Source organism: Aquarana catesbeiana, linkage group LG04, assembly GCF_042186555.1.
Source record: "Aquarana catesbeiana isolate 2022-GZ linkage group LG04, ASM4218655v1, whole genome shotgun sequence".
In the NCBI taxonomy this organism is placed as follows: Eukaryota; Metazoa; Chordata; class Amphibia; order Anura; family Ranidae; genus Aquarana; species Aquarana catesbeiana.
In genome coordinates this window covers 138,528,421-138,549,378 of record NC_133327.1, presented here as the reverse complement: position 1 = coordinate 138,549,378, position 20,958 = coordinate 138,528,421, and the positions used below count along the sequence as shown (strand labels likewise).

Sequence of the window (20,958 nt, the reverse complement as noted above, 5' to 3'; positions counted from 1 at the left end):
AGAGCTGGTGGATGTTAGAGACCTTGGACTCCTCCACCTTCCATTTGAGAATGCCCTACAGATGCTCAATAGAGTTTAGGTCTGGAGACATTCTTGGCCACTCCATCACCTTTACCCTCAGCTTCTTTAACAAGGCAGTGGTCATCTTGGAGGTGTGTTTGGGGTCGTTATCATGTTGGAATACTGTCCTGCGCCCAGTCTCCAAAGGGAGGGGATCATGCTCTGCTTCAGTATGTCACAGTACATGTTAGCATTCATGGTTCCCTCAATGAACTGTAGCTCCCCAGACGGCAGCACTCATGCAGCCCCAGACCATGACACTCCCACCACCATGCTTGACTGTAGGCAAGACACACTTGTCTTTGTACTCCTCACCTGGTTGCCGCCATACGCGCTTGACACCATCTGAACCAAATAAGTTTATCTTGGTCTCATCAGACCACATGACATGGTTGCAGTAATGCATGTTCTTAGTCTTTCTTGTGCATCATCTTTAGAAGAGGCTTCCTTCTGGGATGACAGCCATGCAGACCAATTTAATGCAGTGTGCGACGTGTGGTCTGAGCACTGACAGGCTGACCCCCGACCCCTTCAATCTCTGCAGCAATGCTGGTAGCACTCATATGTTCATTTCCCAAAGACAACATCTGGATATGACGCTGAGCACGTGCACTCAACTTTTTTGGTCGAGCATGGCGAGGCCTGTTCTACCACTATATGGTCTTGGACACCGTGCTGCAGCTCAGTTTCTGGGTCTTGGCAATCTTCTTATAGCCTAAGCCATCTTTATGTAGAGCAGGGATATGCAATTAGCAGACCTCCAGCTGTTGCAAAACTGCAAGTTCCATCATGCCTCTGCCTCTGGGTGTCATTTGTGGCTGTCAGAGTCTTTCTATGCCTCATGGGACTTGTAGTTCTGCAACAGCTGGAGGTCCACAAATTGCATATACCCGATTGTAGAGCAACATTTTTTTTTTCAGATCCTCAGAATTCTCTGCCATGAGGTGCCATGCTGAACTTCCAGTGACCAGTAAGAGATAGTGAGAGCGATAACACCAAGTTTAACACACCGGCTCCCCATTCACACCTGAGACCTTGTAACACTGAGTCACATGACACTGGGGAGGGAAAATGGCTAATTGGGCCCAATTTGGACATTTTCACTTAGGGGTGTACTCACTTTTAATGCCAGTGGTGAAGACATTAATGGCTGTGTGTTGAGTTATTTTGAGGGGACAGCAAATTGACACTGTTATTTATACAAGCTATACACACTACTTTATATTGTAGCAAAGTGTAATTTCTTCAGTGTTGTCACATAAAAAGATATAACAAAATATTTACAAAGATGTGAGGGGTGTACTCACTTTTGTGAGATACTGTACATCTTGCCCAAACACATATGAAACAGTACCTACATTTTTTGCAGATTATAAAACACTTACAGTATGAGGCTGATGAATAGATCCCCGGTTATTATTGAACAACATAATAATATACTTTAGCAGCGTGCAGATTCTTCCCAAAGGCTCCTAGCTGGGTCTAGCTCTATGGGCAAGTTAGCAGGGCAAGTAGTGTTCCATCTATTAATTACATAAAGTTAAATACCTATGCTACAAATTGCTGCATTTGATTTAAACATCCTAAACTGTTATCTAGAACAAACATTTGACACTCTACTCTAGTAGTGTATGTGGAATATGGCACATGTCCTAGTGCCCAATTGAAGGGAACTGCCATGCTACTCATCATTAGGGATGGTCAGGGCCACCAGTTGGGGGAATAAATGGCAGGCAGCTCTGCTATAACTGGTCCGGGCTTGATTAGGTCAGCAGGGGCTGCCTCTAAGGTAATGTGATAAGCTGTAGACAGTCTGGGACAGAAGCAGGCACTACAGAGGATGGTCATCTGTGAGAGAGAAGACAGCTCAATCGTGACCGGGGCCAGGCTGAGACTATGTGACCTGCTGCTGTAATCCGAAGAGTGTTAGCTCTGATGGAGAACTGAAAGAATAGGCAGAACGTAGAGAACTGTGGCTTCTGATGTAAAGGGGCTCCTTTATGTGATGGGGTGGCATCTGGTGTGAAGGAGGGGACACTGATGTATAAGGGGGAACAGGGCTTTGATTTGAATGGTGGACTAAAATATGATTTTCACAAAATTATGGAACCCCTGACTATTGACACTTGGACTAGCCCCTTCACACTCTTAACTGATAGATTGCTTTTTTTTTTTTCTATAACTCAGTTAAAGCGTTTGTTACCCCAGCATTTCATATTCCTAAAATGTGCCTGCTGTACCATGTACTTGTATGAAAAAGTATCCTGTTCTCTTTGTATTGCTTCATTTATGTGAAATCCTTGGTGCTCCTGCCAGTCCCTCTGCTTTCCTATTATAAACTGACCACACGAAGCAGGAGATCTCACCACTCTCTAGCTGTGGGAACTCAGCCTGCTCTCCTCCAATGATCAGACTTGTCCTGACATCCCAACCCCCCCTCCCCCGCACTGTGTACTGTTACTTCTCCTCCCTCCAGCTCTTATGCAGCTAACACAGGGAATGTGATCACCTATAAAAACAAGCTATTTATGAAAAGGTATTTATAATGTTTTTTTTAAATCTATACATTAATGTGTTGCCGTTTTACAAGGTGATTGTTTAAAATCACTTTAATTATGTATCTGGATAATATTGAAACACTTAAAAGATTGGAGGTGTTAACTGTGCTTTTGATGTCTTTAAATTATTAATGATTAGTAATGAGAAACACACAGATTGATATGTGCAGTGTATCTTTGTTGGCCATACATAGTGTGCCATTTTTGTTTTTTGAAAAGAAAAAAAAAAAAAGACACAATGATAAGTGTAGTATACTCCTTATAGAGGAGTTATGCCCTGTACGCACGGTCGGACTTTGTTTGGACATTCCGACAACAAAATCCTAGGATTTTTTCCGACGGATGTTGGCTCAAACTTGTCTTGCATACACACGGTCACACAAAGTTGTCGGAAAATCCGATCGTTCTAAACGCGGTGACGTAAAACACGTACGTCGGGACTATAAACTGGGCAGTGGCCAATAGCTTTCATCTCTTTATTTATTCTGAGCATGCGTGGCACTTTGTCCGTCGGATTTGTGTACACACGATCGGAATTTCCAACAACGGATTTTGTTGTCGGAAAATTTTATATCCTGCTCTCAAACTTTGTGTGTCGGAAAATCCGATGGAAAATGTGTGATGGAGCCTACACACGGTCGGAATTTCCGACAACAGGGTCCTATCACACATTTTCCGTCGGAAAATCCGACCGTGTGTACGGGGCATTAGACATTTTTGTGTTTATTAAAAGTCAGCACACACTCACCTGTCCCAAGATCCAGCGATGTGGCCGCCCGAAGCCTCGCTTCTCTCCCTCTCTTCTCCCTGCCATTACAAGTGTGGGCACCCGGCTGTGACAGCTTCCAGCTTCACAGCTGGGTGCGCGCTATACGTGCTCAAAGGTGGGGCAATCTTCTGGGACCCGTGACGTGTCCCAGAAGATTGCAAGGAGGGAGGGGGGAAGAGGAGAATTTCCGCTAGGTTCTCCAAAGGCTGTCCAATCGGAAGTGGTAGCAGGTATCTGTCAAAACTAGGTACCTGCTCCCCCCCCCCCCCAAAAAAAGTACATGTGAAAATGTGGCATATGGGGGGGGGGTGCTTAAAGCAGAACTTCCCCTTTTGGATGGAGCTCTGCTTTAAGATGTACAGTACAGTTAATGCTGCTGTACGATAATGTCATAACAAGATTTTACATTATCTGGATGTATTTGACTATTCTGCCCCCCCCCCCCCCCCGCCTGTACATCACTAACCTAATCTCAAAATACCAACCAATTCGTCCTCTTCATTCCTCCCAAGACCTCCTGCTCTCCCTTGTCACCTCCTCCAGGACTTCTCCCGAGCCTCTCCCATCCTTTGGAATTCCCTACCCCAATCTGTCCGACTGGCTCCAACTCTATCCACTTTTAGGTGATCCCTGAAAACTTTTCTCTTCAGAGAAGCCTATTCTGCCGTCACCTAACAACTGTACTTTTATTTTCTCCATCAGTTCACCCCCCAGTTATTACCTTTTGTATCACTTGACCCTCCCTCTTAGATTGTAAGCTCTAACAAGCAGGGCCCTCCGATTCCTCCTGTATTAAATTGTATTGTAAGTGTACTGTGTCTACCCTTACCTTGTAAAGGGCTGCGCAAACTGTTGGTGTTGGTGCTATATAAATTGTGTATAATGAGAACAATAATTGGAAGCTACAGTATATACTCCATTTGAGGTGTTATGTACATGTTGTGCAGAGATAAATTAAAAGCTCAATTAAAAATATCTGATTTAATAAAAATATATATAATGTTGTCAGATGTTTGGACAGGGGTGCAATCTCAATGCTTGCCTCCCAATTTTTTCCATATATATGCCCCCAACACTAAAGAATATATTTTTTCATAGCCGATTTAAATCTTACTTCCATTAAAATGAACGTTGTAAGAGATGTCAATGGCAATGTATCCCAGCTGCAGTCTGTGTCTACACCTCCTCTAACAGGACCATAATGAAGGTGTCACTTTCCTATTGCGGGACTTTCCAAACTGTTTACTCTTAAGTATACTATCGAGAACACATCAAATAAGTACAGTACCATCAAAGATTTGACACGGCAGTGCTGGGAATTATTGGTGGATACTAAGACAAACTATGGTTTAAACCACGGATATGCAATTAGCGGACCTCCAGCTGTTGCAGAACTACAATTCCCATGAGGCATAGCAAGACTCTGACAGTTACAAGCATGACACCCAGAGGCAGAAGTATGATGGGACTTGTAGTTTTGCAACAGCTGGAGGTCCGCTAATTGCATATCCCTGGTTTAAAAACAGACACTATAACCTGCCTTCCTGATAGCCCGCCCTTCAGTTGCAGGAGTCACCCTAAGTAAACACCAGTGTCAGATAACCCTAGTGAATGAGTTCACTGACCACCCCACATGTGACAGTGTTCATTTTGGAAATGATATTCTCAGGCCCAAGCACTGCCATGGGGGAGGTGATATGCACCTCTATACCCACAGCAGGAAGATGGCGAGGGAATGTGGATGGGATGGGTAAGTGTACCTTGCATTGTCCCTAAATTGACAAAAATGACAGTGTACCTTTAAAATTCTTTAGTAGATCCAGACTGCAGTTTGCCCAAGTTCAATGCAAGCTGAAGTTAGGAGTACCAAAACTGACAGACTTATCAGTAACAGTGTTTCTATGAACCTTCCAGGACGGTAACACATGAGAGAGGATAGGCTCCTCCCTACAGTAAACAATTAGTTCACAGCTGTTAAAAGGTCCCACCTTTCCCCTTCTCCCTCAGTTGTAGTAAAGTACAGGTAATTCTCCCAACAGATTTACAAGGGGTCTTTAATCACTTAGCACCTATTGTATACCTTTTTCTACCCCCTTAACAGGGTGGGAAGTAGCCCTGCCATCCTGGAAGGTTCATAGAAACACTGATACCAGTAAGTCTAACCGTCGGTTTTCTCACCTTCTAGGACGGCAACACATGAGGATAATCCAGTAATATGCAGGCCTTCCTCAGGGTGGGACCACTGCCTGTAGCACTTTGACCGAAGGCTAGGTCTTGCTGCGACAACACCTCCACTCAGTAGTGCTTCAGGAAGGTGTTTTGGCTGGACCAGGTGGCTGCGTTACGAATTGGTTGCCAGGGCTTTAGTTGAGTGTACCTTCAGCTTTACTGGTGCAGAGATACCTGAGCTCTTATATGCTACAGTAATGGCTTGCCTTATCCACCTAGAGATTGAAGGTTTTGAGGCCTGAACTCCCTTCCTTGGTCCAGAGAAGAGGATTAGGAGGTGATCTTTAGCCCTCTGTAGATAAGTGAGATGGCATCTCCTTACATCTAGACGATGACATTTCTTTTCCCACTCATTCTTAGGGTTCTCACAAAAGGATGGTAGGGTTATTACCTGCGTCTTATGAAAGGCTAATGACACCTTGGGCAGATATAAAGAATCTGGCCTGAGGGTGATCCTGTCTGGTAGGATCAACAAAAATGGTTCTTTAATGGATAGACCCTGTGCTACCCTTCTAGCTGTGGTAATCGCTAGTAGGAATGCTAATTTTAAGGTTAAGATATTGAGTGGAACCCCTTCTATGGGTTCAAAGGGGTGTCTAGATAATGCCTCTAGAACCCGGGTTAGGTCCCAAGGTGGGAACCTATCTTTCGTGACGGGGGTAGCCCTATCTCTGGCCACCAAAAACCTTTTAACTAAGGGTTCTTTTGCTAAACTAGCATCAAGGAAAACAGAAAGTGCGGCCACTTGTACTCGAACAGTGTTAACTTCTACACTCTTCTCTACCCCATCCATAAGAAACTCTAGGATTACGGGGACAGAGGTGGAAACAACTTGCTTTTGTTTACACCAAGTACAAAAGGTTTTCCATACCTTGGCGTATATTTTTCCAGTTTCCTGCTCAAGAGGAGAGCGTCTACCACTCTGAGCAACCTTTACCTCTGAGGATCTGGCACTCACTAACCAGGCCGTCAGATGGAAAAACTCTGGTCCAGGGTGCAGCACTGTACTCTGAGAGTGTAGGTCTGGAAGCTTCCAGGGAGGCCCTACTTACAGCGCTTTCAAGGTTGCAAACCAAGCCCTTCTTGGCCACCATGGGACAACCAGGAGGAAGAGGCCTGAGGACTGTCTCAGTTTTTGAATGACTCCAGGAATCAGTGCCAGAGGGGTGAAAGCAGAAGCCAACTGGAACTTCCATCTCTGGGCTAGGGCATCCAAGCCCTCTGACTCGCTTTCCTGAGAGAGAAAATAATCTCTTTACCTTTCTGCTCCAGAAACTGGCAAAGAGGTCTATTTCTGGGCAGCCAAATTTTTGGACTAGTGCCTGAAATACTTTTGGGTTCAGTTTCCATTCTCCCTGTCTGACAGGTTGGTGACTGAGGGAATCTGCTTCCTGATTGTCCGTCCCCTTTATGTAGAATGGCGACTGTCTAAGCAAGTCTAGACTTCTTTGCCTACGACCGTGTTTTCGAAGGCGTTTAAGGTTTCGCCCACAGCTCTGAGCTCTCTGAGATTGGAAGAGGACCTGGCTACTCCCTTGTCCCAGGTGCCCTGAGCTTTGGCTTTTCCTAGGTGGGCTCCCCATCCCCAGGCGCTTGCGTCTGTGGTGACCTTTAGTGGGTCCCACTGACCCCAAGGTCTGCCTTTTTCCAGATTGTTTGGGACTGACCACCACTCCAGGGAGGATTTAACCTGAGGGGTGAGGACTAAGCTTTCATCTAGGGATTCGTTCTTTTTCCCCAAGAGGAAAAGAGGAAAAATTGAATGTTTTTTGAATGCAGTTGTGCCCAAACAACTGCTGGGATGCTGGCTGACATGAGTCCCAGGACCCCGAGTATGTCTTTCCTGGAACACAAGAGGGCTTTTGACGGCTGTGACTACTTTCTTTACCTTCTCCCTTGAGAGGCAGAGCTTTTGAGCCAGAGTGTCTACCCGATAGCCTAGGTAGATTTGGACCTGGGCCGGTTACAGGGATGATTTTCCATGCTCATCAGCCAACCCAGCTTCTGCAGGACTGAAACTCCCCTTTGGGTATTTGCTTCCACCTGAGCAGCTGACGGGCCAAAGATGAGCAGGTCGTCCAGGTATGGTATTAATGCTATTCCCTAGAGATGCAGGTAGGCTACTGCCTCTGCTAGGATCTTCGTGAAGATCCTTGGACTGGCCGCTAGTCCAAAGGGAAGTTCCCTGAACTTCCAATGGCGAACCCCTTCCTGGGTTATCACCACAAATCTCAAGAATGCCTGGTGTTCCGGGTGGATTGGGACATGCAAATATCTCTGAGATCCCTGAGATCCAGAGTAGTCATAAAAACGTCTTTTAACAGGTTTTTTTGCAGTAAATACTCTCCATGGAAAACCTCTTGTATTCTGGGAATTTGTTTAAGTTCCTGAGGTTTATGATGAGGCAGTATCTCCCTGAAGGTTTGGGTACCATGAAAACATGGGAGTAAAAGCCTTGGTATAGCCGTTTTCTTGGCAGTGGCACTACCACTTGTTCCACCAGTTCCTGAATCCCTTCTAGTAGGGCTTTCTTTTTTAAAGCATCCTTGGGAGGGTGCATTAACGTAATCATAATTGGGGGCTTTGATGAGAATTCTAGGTGGTAGCTGTCTCTGATAAGTCGAGTGATGTACGGGCTGTCTGAAATTTCTTCCCATTGAGCAATGAAATGAGAGAGCCTGCCCCCCCCCCACCTTGATTCTGGCATCACCTGGTATCTTTTGTGCTTTGGCCTGGAGAGGGAAAGTGAAAATTACCTTTTTGCCTACCTCTACCGTACCCCCACTTTTTGTTGGGGCCTCAACTTACTTTTTTGATGATTTTGTCCTGAGGGGCCACGAAAAAAAAATCTGTACCTTTCCCGTCTGGGTTTGACAGGAAATTTCTTCCCCTTCTCAGAGGACCTGGACAAGACCTTATCTTGCCTGGCCCAAACAGCAAGGGCCCTTCAAAGGGGAGACCACACAGTTTGGCCTTTGAAGTAAGGTTGCCTTCCCAAGCTTTAACCCAAATGACCCTCCTGGCCGAGTTAATAAGGGCACCTGTTTTGGCTGAGGCTTTCACAGATTCTACAGCCACATCTGTCAGGAAGGCTACGGCTTTCCCTATTACTGAGAGAGAATCCAGAACTTCCTGAGAATTACTACCCTGTGAGGTGTTTTTTAAGACTTTCAATCCAGTTCGTATTCCTGGCAACGCAGGTTGCCGCTAACGCTGGTGCCATAGCGGAGGAATTGGCTTCCCATGCTTTTTTCAGCAGGGATTCCGATTTGTGATCGATTGCATCCCGGATGTTCCCTGCATCCTCAAAGGAGAGGTCAGACCTTTTTGTCAAAGAAAAGAGGAAAAAAAGGGTGCACCAGCCTTGTGCATTATCCTTTGGATATATTTTATAAAAAGTAGATAAAAGGAAAACTACTCACAAACATCTGTAGAAATCTTGCAATGCAAATAGTCTCCGAATAAAAGCAAATGGTCTAAGACAAATGATAAACTCCAGAGGTCACAGAGGAGATAACAGGGGCCACTAACGGCTGACGCGTTTCGAAGGAAAAACCTTCTTTAGAGCCCAGCTGGTTTTCCTTCGAAACGCGTCACCCGGCAGTGGTGCGGCCCTCAACGGCGTTCCTAAACCTGGCTCACAGGGGTACCATCTGATTCTCTGGTCTTCTGGTCAGAACAAAAAATCAAACGTTTCACTGTGGAGAAACACAATCAATACTGAGAGATAAGGGGAAAGGTGGGGCCTTTTAACAGCTGTAAACGGATTGTGTTTCCTGTAGGGAGGAGCCCATCATCTCTCATGTGTTGCCATCCTTGAAGGTGAGATGCAAAAGATGGATTATCAAAACATTAATACTAATCCCGGGACACAGGCACACAGGCACACAGCCCCAGGCTTTGTATTGTAAATGGCCAGGAGGAGAGCAAGGTTGAGACATGGCTGCATCGGTAAGGTTCATCAGACCTGCTGCGCTTACATGCGAGTGGCCTTGAAGTACAGCACAAGCAGATTTCAGAGTTGAAGCAGAAAGCATGCAAGACAGGGGTTGCTTTTGAGGCAAAGAATTGTATAATTGCACTACCCCTTGTATGCAAGCTTAAGCCGGCCATAGATGGTTCGAATCTCGGCCGGTTCAGCAGGGATTTCAAAACGATCAAGCGGCAGGCTGATTGTACCCAAGTTGATCCATCAACTGACTTGGGTACAACCAACATGTCGGATTTCTAGCATGTGATTAAAGCCGCTAGCAGCAATCAATGTGTTCTCCCGGCAGGGCCGGCTTCCTGAGCACCCTGCACACCGGGAGAACATAATAGCTCCACGGGAGGGAGACAGTTGGTGTTGGTGGGGGAATTTAGCAATTTTCTTTACTTAGTTTTTTACTTCGGTCTTTTTTGTGTGCTTTAAGAAGAACTCTACTAACCACTATTTTCAAACAAATGGACTATTAAAACAACCCAATAAAGTTTAAAAAAAAAAAAAAAAAAAAATCAATAATCCTTTCAGTCAAAAAACAAAAAACGAAAGAAAAAAAAAAAAAAAAAAAGACAACACTTGTTTATGGGTTTCCTTGGCTCTAAATATTATACAACATATATCTTCTCAGCATAAAAACCCAGATTAGGAATGCCTCCCACTGATACATGACGATCCTAAAGACCACTGTTAGTACAAAAAAAGAAGTTTTGGTTTTGCAAAGGGTGTAATGCACTGGGTCTGCACAAAAATTAATGTTCCAATCTAAAGCTTTACTCAGCGGCACATGAGGATGTGAAGGGCAGTGCTGAAGTGCGGAGAGGATAAGTAGTGTTGGGATAAGAGGGGTGGAACAATAAAAGAATAAAAATAAAAAACAAACACACACACACACGCACAAAGTTGAAATTATACACAGAAAGATACTCACTAATCGAGGGTCTTTGTTCAGACAGGCATCTACAAAATCTTTAAATGGTTTGCTGTGCTGTCCCTGCAGGGCTGGAGGGTTGTTTTTGGGGATGAGGAACAAAACTCTCATAGGATGTAGGTCTGAGTAAGGGGGTTCTCCCTTAGCCAGCTCAATAGCTGTGATCCCTAAGGACCAAATATCAGCCTAAAAGAAAAAACATCTGAGTTTATGGATGAATGGGTATACAGTGGCAAAACGCAGCAAACATTCTCATGATTTCCAACCTTGAAATCATAAGCAGACTGCTTGATGACTTCTGGTGCCATCCAGAAAGGGGTTCCCACAAATGTGTTCCTCTTGATCTGAGTGTCTGTCAATTGGCCTGCTACCCCAAAATCTGCCAGTTTCACATCTCCCTGCTCAGACAGCAGTACATTCGCAGCTAAAATGCAAAGATGTACTTAGAAATAATGCCAACACATATCCTCCACACCATATACAAAAATCAAAATCAGCCTAGATTTAAAAAAAGAAAAAAAAAAAAAGTAAGATGTTTTCCAAGGGTGCTTTCTAACCGCTTGCCTGCTGGGCACTTTCATCCCCTTCCTACCCAGGCCAATTTTCAGCTTTCAGCGCTGTCACACTTTGAATGACAATTGCGTGGTCATGCAACACTGCACGCAAATTAAAAATTCTTATCATTTTTATGACAGATAGAGCCTTCTTTTAGTGGGTTTTTTATCTTTTGCTAAACAAACGAAAAAAGACTGAAACTTTTGGGGAAAAAAAGTTTCTTAGTTTCTGTTCTAAAATGTTAGAAATAAGTAATTTTTCTCCTTCACTGATGTGGGTTGATGAGGCTGCACTGATGGGCACTGATAGGTGGTAGAGCTGCACAATTAATCGTCAAGAATCGTTATCGCGATCTTGACTAAAGTGTATCACAATTCTTTCTATGCAAAGAATTCTCTCTGCTCTTCTGAAGCCACAGCCCTCAAAAGAAATGAATAGAAAAACTGGGCAGTCTGCCAAGAATCAAAACATTCTTTATCAGTTGAACTTAAAGCGGGGGTCCACCTATCTATCCTTTTTTTTTTTTTTGAGTTCATTCACAAACTTTTCTTCTCAGCATTACATACTCACATATTGTGTGTAATATGTCCGCCTGTGTCAGATTTCGTCGGAAAGAATAACTTTTATTATTCACTGCAGGCAGTTTCCATCTTCATTGTGGGCATTTGAAGCCCACAAGCATTTATTTCCTGGATGTGGTGAATGCTGTGCTCCCAGCATTCACTGCTCGTTCCCGCACATGCTCAGTGGCATCCTGGGAAGCCTGAGACTAGCTCCCAGGAGTCTGGGAGAGGTTAGAAACACGCCTACTCCCACGGGAGGAGAACCAGGAAGTGCAAAGAAGAATAGAAAAATAAAAAGGTAATTACGGCGATTTAAATTTTTTTAAACGGCATGTCAGCATCTAGGCAAGGAAGAGAATACATACAGATATTGTTCAAAATTTGGGTGGAACTCCGCTTATAAACATTGTAACAATTTGTCAATGGAATAGACTTTGTAAGTGAAAAAAGTTTAACCACTAAACCTTTTTCTGACATTTGTTGGTTTCAAGTTAAAATAATTGGTGGTTGTTGCAATATTTTATGTCACACTGTATTTGCGCAGTGGTCTTTCAAATGCAATTTTTTTGGAAAAAATTACTTTAATGAATTAAAAAAAAAAAAAAAAAAAAAAAAAAAAAACTAACCAGAAAAGTTAGCCCATTTTTTTTTTGTATGTGAAAGATTTTACGTCACGAGAATCGTGATCTTTTTATTCTAAGCAAAAAAAAAAAAAATTGCGATTGCGATTCTGGCCAGAATCGTGCAGCTCTAAAAGGTGGCAATAACTGGCAGCACTGGTGGGGCTGCACCAATCATCAAGACACTGATTATCAGTGCCCTGTTTATTAGTGCAGATGTCCCCTGTGTCAATTTGCTGGTTATCAGCTCCCCTCTCCTCATATGCTGTCAGCGTGAGGAGAGGATTGACGATAACCGGCAAATCCTGTTTACACTGTGATCAGCTGTGATTGGACACAGCTGATCACGTGGTAAAGAGCCGCCGTAATTGGTTCTTTACCCCATCGCAGATCACTGCAGGGGGCGCGCAAGAAGTTTGAGCATGGGAAAACATCATATGACGGCCTCTCGGCAAAGTGTGACTATGCTTTATCTGTCATTTGCTATAGCACAGTCATGAACAGGTTAAACCACTGTCCTGCTCTTTGCACTTAGCAGAATTAAAATAACACTAAACTATATTCGTATTCTGCATACTTTAAGTAATCCATCCACAATGTAAGGGCCCTACAATCTATTTTTCCTGAAATTGTTTCTTACTGTGTTTTTCCGCTGCCTTGTAACATTCTCCATGACTTCCCTAACATGCATTTCCCCCCTCACTCCTGTTTGTTAAGAAGAAACACTACACTTTAGTTGCAGTCATGTGCCCTGCTCTATGAACAAATCCCATAGTCCATCTCAGGAGTGAGCAAGAGAGGGTGGCTACGTTTGTGCAAACTGCGGGACCATGGAAAACAAACATAGCCACCCTCTAACAGGAAGTCAGATCACAACAGCAAAAAAAATATAAGACTTGGAATTCTGAGGCGGCCGAGAGCAACAGATGGTGCTTTTTTGAAATAAGAATACGGACTTGAATAGAAATAGCATTTTAAAATGTAATTCTTTTTAAGTGCCAGTGCACGCCCTCTAGCAGGCATGAGCACTACATGGTAATCACGCTATCAGATCCAAAAAAGAAGACACAGGACTAAAAAGAGTGGTTCTGTACCATGTGACCGCTGTGACCAATCACAGCATCACAAAAAAACATTGGCTGTGGTTAGCAGTGGCACTCACACATCAATTGGTGTGTGCAAAAAAAAATAGGATTTTTTAAAACAGCTTACCTGTAAAATCCTTTTCTTTCGAAGGACATCACGGGACACAGAGCCACAGTAATTACTGATGGGTTATATAGGTATCACTGGTGATTGGACACTGGCACACCCTATCAGGAAGTTCAACCCCCTATATAATCCCTCCCCCTTGCAGGGATACCTCAGTTTTGTAGCCAAGCAATATAGTGTATTAGAAGAGGGGGGGACCTCTGTGTCCCGTGATGTCCTTCGAAAGAAAAGGATTTTACAGGTAAGCTGTTTTAAAAAATCCTATTTTCTTTCTCGAACATCACGGGACACAGAGCCACAGTAATTACTGATGGGATGTCCCAGAGCAATGCTACCTGAGGGGGGGGAACCACGACCAAGTAGGGTGCAATCAGACCTGAGGACCCTGTACCGCTGCCTGCAGCACACTACGCCCAAAGGCGATATCCTCATGCCTTCTCACATCCACCTGATAGAATCTGGTGAATGTATGAACTGAAGACCAGGTTGCGGCCTTGCAGATTTGAGCCATAGAGGCCCGGTGATGCACTGCCCAAGAAGCACCAATAGCCCTTGTGGAATGTGCCCTGATCTGAAACGGAGGAATCTTCTGTTTCAAACCGTAAGCTTGAATGATCAACTGTCGAATCCATTTAGAAATGGTAGCTTTTGACGCTGCCTGTCCTCTATTGGGACCCTCTGGCAGTACAAACAAAACATCCGTCTTGCGGATCTGAGAAGTTGCCCCTAGATAGGCCTTAACTGCTCTTACTACATCCAACGAATGTAGAGATCTCTCTTCCGGAGAACAGGGATCCGGAAAAAAAGGAAGGTAGAACAATGTCTTGGTTTAAATGAAAATCAGAAACCACCTTCGGTAAAAAACTAGGATGAGGGTGTAGTACCACTCTATCCTTGTGTATAATCAAATAAGGCTCCTTATAGGAAAGAGCTGCTAATTCTGATACTCTTCTAGCAGAAGAGATGGCCACCAGAAAAATGAATTTCCTTGTCAACAAGACCAAAGGAATCTGACTTATTGGTTCAAAAGGCTGTTTCTGTAACACAGCCAGGACCAAATTCAAGTCCCAGGGGTTTAGGGGCGCTTTAACCGGAGGATTAAGACGCATCACCCCCTGCATAAAGTTTCGGACCAAAGAATGCAAAGCAAGTGGCCGCTGAAATAATACTGATAAAGCCGAGACCTGGCCCTTGATGGTACTCAAGGCCAGATTCATCTCTAATCCTAATTGTAGAAAATCAAGAATTCTACCTATGACATATTTCCTGGGATGCCAACCTCTGGATTCACACCAGGTTATATAAGCTTTCCAGACTCTATGATAAATCATCCTGGAAGCTGGCTTCCTTGCATTAATCAAGGTAGATATGACAGGACCTGAGAGCCCACGACTCTTCAGAACGTGGGTCTCAATAGCCAAACCGTCAAATTTAGCGTTTGTAAGGCAGGATGGAACACTGGACCTTGAGATAACAGGTCTGGGCGTACCGGTAGGGTCCACGGGGAACCTACTGTCATCCTTACTATTTCTGCATACCAAGTTCTTCTGGGCCAAGCGGGGGCCACCAGAAGTACCGACTTCCTTTCCTGCCTGATCCTGCGAAGGAGTCGTGGTAATAGCAGAATAGGCGGGAATGCGTAAATCAGTGAGAACCGATGCCACGGAATCACCAACGCATCCGTCCCGCATGCAAGAGGATCTTTTGTCCTTGCCACAAATCTGTCTATCTTTTTGTTGAATCGGGATGCAAAGAGATCTACATCTGGAACCCCCCATCTTTGGCATATGGCCCAAAAGACGTCGGGATGCAGAGACCATTCCCCTGGAAGTAACTGCTGGCGACTTAGATAGTCCGCCTGCCAATTCTCTATTCCCGGGATGAAAACTGCCGATATGCATGGCACATGCATCTCTGCCCAGACTAAGATCTGGTTCACCTCTTTTTGAGCAGCTCGGCTCCGGGTGCCTCCCTGATGATTGACATAAGCCACTGCTGTGGCATTGTCGGACTGGATCCTGACCGGACAACCCTGTAGCCTGATAGTCCAGGCCTTTAGAGCTAGATGTATCGCCCGGATCTCCAGAATGTTGATGGGTAAGGTCCTCTCTGTCTTGGACCATACCCCTTGGACCGCAGCCTGTTCCAGAACTGCTCCCCAACCTGACAGACTGGCATCTGTTGTTATCACCGTCCAGGTAAACGGTAGAAAGGATTTCCCCTTCTGCAGGTTTTCGGGTATGAGCCACCAATTGAGGCTCTGACGCACCGCATGCGACAGGTGCATCGGAAAGTCTAATGCCTGAACCTTCTTGTTCCAGGTCGACAGAATACTGTGTTGCAGCATTCTTGAGTGAAACTGAGCATAGGGAACTGCTTCGAATGAAGACACCATCTTCCCTAGTAGCCTCATACAAAGGCGGACTGAGGGACCCTTCTTTGTCCTTACTGTCAGAATCAGCTCTCTCAAAGCAGTGATCTTTGCCTGGGGTAGAAATATTTTCTCCTGGCTTGTATCTATAATCAGACCTAAATACTCCAGTCTTCTTACTGGTTTTAGGAAAGACTTTTCTAAGTTGAGGATCCAACCCAGGTGTTCTAGATACCTGACCGTGGTCCTCAAGTTTCTATTCAAAGAGGCTACCGACCGGTCTATCAAGAGCAGGTCGTCTAGGTATGCTATGACAGCTATACCCTGAGCCCTTAATCTGGCCAGAGGAGGAGCCAAGATCTTTGTGAACACTCGAGGTGCAGTGGCTATCCCGAAAGGCAGAGCCACAAACTGGAAATGGCGCCCTCCTACCTCGAAGCGCAGAAACGTCTGATGAGCCGGAAAAATGGGCACATGCAGATATGCATCTCTGATGTCTATTGATGCCAGAAATTCTCCTCCCTGCAGGGTGGGAACTACTGTTCGAATTGATTCCATGCGGAAGGATTGAATCCTTAGGAATCGGTTCAGATCCCTTAAGTCCAGAATGGGCCTGACATCCCCATTTGGCTTTTGGACCGTAAAAAGGTTGGAATAGAAGCCCAATCCCTGGTCCTTTGCGGGAACTATCATAATGACCTCCTGCGACAAAAGTCGCTCTAACGCTAGAAGGAGCGACTGCTTCTTCTCTGGGTCTCTGGGAACATTTGATCTGAGGAACCGAGGAGAGGGGAAATCCTGAAACTCCAGCTTGTACCCTAAGGTTACCGTGGAGATTACCCATCTGTCCTGGAAGTCCTCCTGCCAGAGCTCTGAGAACTGTTGCAGTCTTCCCCCCACTCGAGTGAGCGGGGGCGCCCCCTCATGCAGAGGTCTTAGTGTTTTGCCTAGTAGGCTTCTTTCCCCAGGACTTCTTTTGTCCCTGGGGTTGACTCTTGTCTCTGGACCCCGATGGAGGCGGCCGTCGAGACTGCCTGGAGGCTGAAGCCCCGGTGCTGGGGAAAGAGTCCGTTTGAAAGAGGGACGCTTACTCTTCTTCTTGACAGGTAAGAGAGTGCTTTTCCCACAAGAGATTCTCTTGATATAGTTATCCAAGTCCTCTCCAAACAACCTTGCACCACGAAATGGAAACCCAGCCAGTAGCTTCTTACATGGTGCTTCGGCTGACCAATTTTTCAACCATAGGATTCTACGTATATGCACCAACCCCAGTGAAAGACGGGAGGTTTGCACAATAGAATCTCTAATGGCGTCAACCACAAAGCATAAGGCCGCTGGAAGGTTAGCAAACCCCTGGGCCTGCTGTTCAGGTAATACTTTGATGACCTGCTTAACATGGTCTCTTAAGTATTGACAGACTCCAATCGCTGCTACTGCAGGTTGGGCCACTGATCCTGCTAAGGAAAAAACATCCTTCAATAGGGATTCCATCCTTTTATCTACAGGATCCCTGAGCATCTGAGCATTGTCTACAGGACAAGTCAGGCTATTATTTACGGAGGAAATGGCGGCATCAATAGCCGGTATTCCCCACATTTTAATAAACTTTTCTTCCATCGGATAAAGTGTTGAAAACTTTCTCGGCGAAAAAAAAAACGTTTGTCTGGGTGATCCCACTCAGAATAAATGAGCTTTTCAAGTAAAGTATGAACAGGAAAAGCATGTGCTGCTTGGAAAGGTTTCAGTGACCCCAAAGCAGAAGAGGATTCTTTAGCAGTTTCAGGTATGGGCAACTTAAATGTGGAGCGGACCAATCCAGTGAGGATCTGCACTAAGACTTTCTCCTCTTGGGAAGTCGCAGAGGGTCCCTCTCCACCTGATTCCTCCGAAGAGGAATCATCCGTCCCATCCTGAACCTCTGAAAGGGATTCATCTCCTTTATCCCAGAGCTCCTCTGTCTGGGGGTCTTGGGGAACAGAGGAAAGCCTAGTGCGTTTTCTTCCACTGAGTGAAGACGTAATCACGGCCATTAATCTTTCCTCTAGACCATTAATGGTTGAGGAAAAAACCTCTTGTGTAATATATACAGGGGCTGAAGTGCCAGAAGCAGGTGTAGCCCCTGACCCCGATGGCTCTCCCTGGCTAGCCATCCCTGGCCCATATTTAGGGGGGGAGGAAGCTGCCGACAGGGGGCCCTCAGAACCTGAACGAGATCCCCTAGTGTCTCTGGTTCCTGGGGTGCTTGAACCTCTTCTACCCATAGTGCAAAGCAACAAGGTGTGAGGTATACAAATGAACACTGCCCGCTGAGCGATGTAGTCTGGCTAAAAGCCTTGCTACCCAATGCTCAGTCTGGTGCTACTTCAGTAAATGCTGCCTAGGAGAATGCCTGTGTCCCACCTTACATGCGACCGTCAGCTCTGTGTCTCTCAGAAGGCTGAGTGCACCTGTACAGAGTGCCTTATGACCTGAACATTTAATGAATCTAGTACACAATTACCAAGTTAACCCTCTTAACACTGTCATGTTTCTTCATTTTCAAAACAAACTGTGGCCAAAAAAAAAAAAAAAAAATCAGTCTACCTTTGGTTATCTACTTTGCAAAATGATGGTCATTTCACAGGTTTTCCTACTGTCCTGGCATTTTTATTTCATAGGTTTTTAAACAGAAAGTAAAGGTAGCTTTTTTTTTTTTTTTTTCCCAAAATTTTTGGTCTTTTTTTCTTTATACAAAAAATCCCAGACGTAATTAAATACCACAAAAAGAAACCTCTATCTGTAAAAAAATTAATAAATTTGAGTACACCATTGCATGATTGAGTAATTGTCAAACTATCAGCACTGCAAAGTGAAAAATTACCTGGACAAGGAGATTTAACATGTTGGTCCTCAAATGGTTAATTTAGGTACTTAAAACTTACAAGGTAACCTTATATCCCACCTTTGATGTCTCTGTGGATCTTCCTCTCTGAGTGCAAATAGTCCAGGCCTTTCAGGATTTCCCGTAGTATTGTGGCAATATAAGACTCTTCCAGTGGCCCAGGCTTCAGCTGAAGCATAAAAAGGTACAAAGTGGTTAGAGGTCACAAAAAGCATAATAAAATGCAAGGCTACATGGGGAGACATGTAACACTGCAATAAAGCAAACAAAAAAGTGTCAGTTATTGCCATTCATCAGGCGTTAATGATATTTTTATAAACTACATTAGAAAATGATAGCTAAAATATATTTACTTGCTTTGAGAATGCAAACTCTCTCCATTTGCTAAAGGTACAATTTCATCACTTTATAATCAATTATATGGAGTAGCAAATCTTAATAGACCCTCTTACGTTCAGAGGTGGGAGGAGGACCTGGGACGAACTTTAGAAGACACGGACTGGTCTAACCTATGGCTCACATCTAAGTCATCTTCACCCAACATCTTAGCACTGGAGACAAATTATAAAGTCCTAACTCGCTGGTACCTTGTACCCGCTAGAGTGGCAAAATATTCACCTAATACCTCAGCTCTTTGTTTTCGAGGATGCCCAGAAATAGGCACATATTTACACATATGGTGGACGTGCCCAGTAATCCAAACCTTCTGGAAGGAAGTCTTCGTGATTGCATCTAAAATATTTTAAAAAATAATACAACCAGATCCATATTTAACTTTACTTAATCTAAAACCGGAATGGTTAACACTCTCCCAATTCAAACTTATGATCCAACTGATAACGGCTGCAAAATAAACAGTGGCCAAGGCATGGAAATCTCCTACATTGGTACTAGCAGAAACAATTCACAGAATGAATAATAAAATGTCCCATGCTAAGATGGTAGCCATCGATCAAAATCAAATTCCAAAATTTGAAAAACTTTGGCATCCTTGGATAAAACAACAGTTCCTGTCAAACTTCAATGACTCTGTCCTGTTGCCATGGTAACAGATTAAATGACTTACAGAGACACCCATTCTAAGGCTTCAAAGAGAACTAAAAAGAATAATAAACTGACGAGCGGGACAACCTTGTGGACCATACCTCTACCTTTCAACCCTTTTTCTTCTTTCTCTTTCCTTTTCTCCACCTTACGATTAAAGCTCATTATCAGAATTTATTTGACCTATATACACTCTACTTGTAAACAATATGTATAGTAGGTATAAATAATTTAAATACCTACAAAAGTAACTAAGGAAATGATATATATCTTTAATTTAGGTTTACGTGAACCCAATGTTTAATATTTGAAATTTCATGATATTTACCTATATAAACCCTACTGTAAAACAATGAGCTTACTTTATAGATCCTTGTAAACTTACTTTATGTATCTTTATAACATTGTATACTCAATAAACTTCTTTTGACAAGGAGAATGCAAACTCTCACTAGTAGAGCCCTCCCTTTAATCAGTATTTTATAATATAATAATAATTTTAAGTATTATTATTTATTAGGTATGGGCACAGTACCTTTCATTTTTATATATTCTGTGTACATCTGTAACATAATTTATGCTATGCTCACTCTTTATTATAAAAAGCTTACCAAATCTAGTGCAGACCCTCCACCCAGGTACTCCATTATGATCCACAGCTTAGATCCCTGAATTAGAAAAAAAAAAAACATAATACAAAATTATTATTTAATAAATGCTCTCCAAAACATGAACACTATAACGTAAACCTGTCATGTTAGAAACATATAGGCTGTTATTGCTGACCTCCTTTTAAAATGCTAGTTGTCTGGATGTCATGCTGATCATTGTGCTTCAATACACAAGTCAATGACCCTGAAAACTGTGCACATCAGGACATTCCTTATCTGAATTCTTGTTCTGGGTCAGTGTTTTAAAACACTGAAGCTAGATGATCAGCATGACAGCCAGACAATTAGCATTTTCAAACAATTTTCACCCCCATATTTTTCTGAAGACAGGTTCTCTCAAAACACACAATAGTTAATGATAACTCTAGCTGGCCATACATGATACAACCTGATTATACAAAGATCTTTAGATTTACAAAATTATATAAATCAAAGGTATGTAAAAGAGACTTTGCCCTATGGGGTAAAGGAGGCAAATTACCCACAGTAGCTTCTCAAACATTATCAAGAGTCAA

At 43.8% G+C, this 20,958-nt stretch overlaps 1 protein-coding gene across 2 annotated transcripts in view; it reads right to left on the bottom strand.

Annotated features, from left to right (window-relative positions):
* Positions 1 to 20,958, bottom strand: part of STK25 (serine/threonine kinase 25) — a 43,445-nt gene that overhangs the window by 9,628 nt on the left and 12,859 nt on the right. For both annotated transcript variants that reach the window (XM_073625764.1, XM_073625765.1), the window contains exons 4-7: positions 20,384 to 20,440; positions 18,789 to 18,897; positions 10,793 to 10,950; positions 10,527 to 10,712 (exon numbers count right to left, since the gene is read on the bottom strand). In XM_073625764.1, the coding sequence (XP_073481865.1) occupies positions 10,527 to 10,712; positions 10,793 to 10,950; positions 18,789 to 18,897; positions 20,384 to 20,440 (510 nt within the window). The remainder of the gene's footprint in view (positions 1 to 10,526; positions 10,713 to 10,792; positions 10,951 to 18,788; positions 18,898 to 20,383; positions 20,441 to 20,958) is intronic.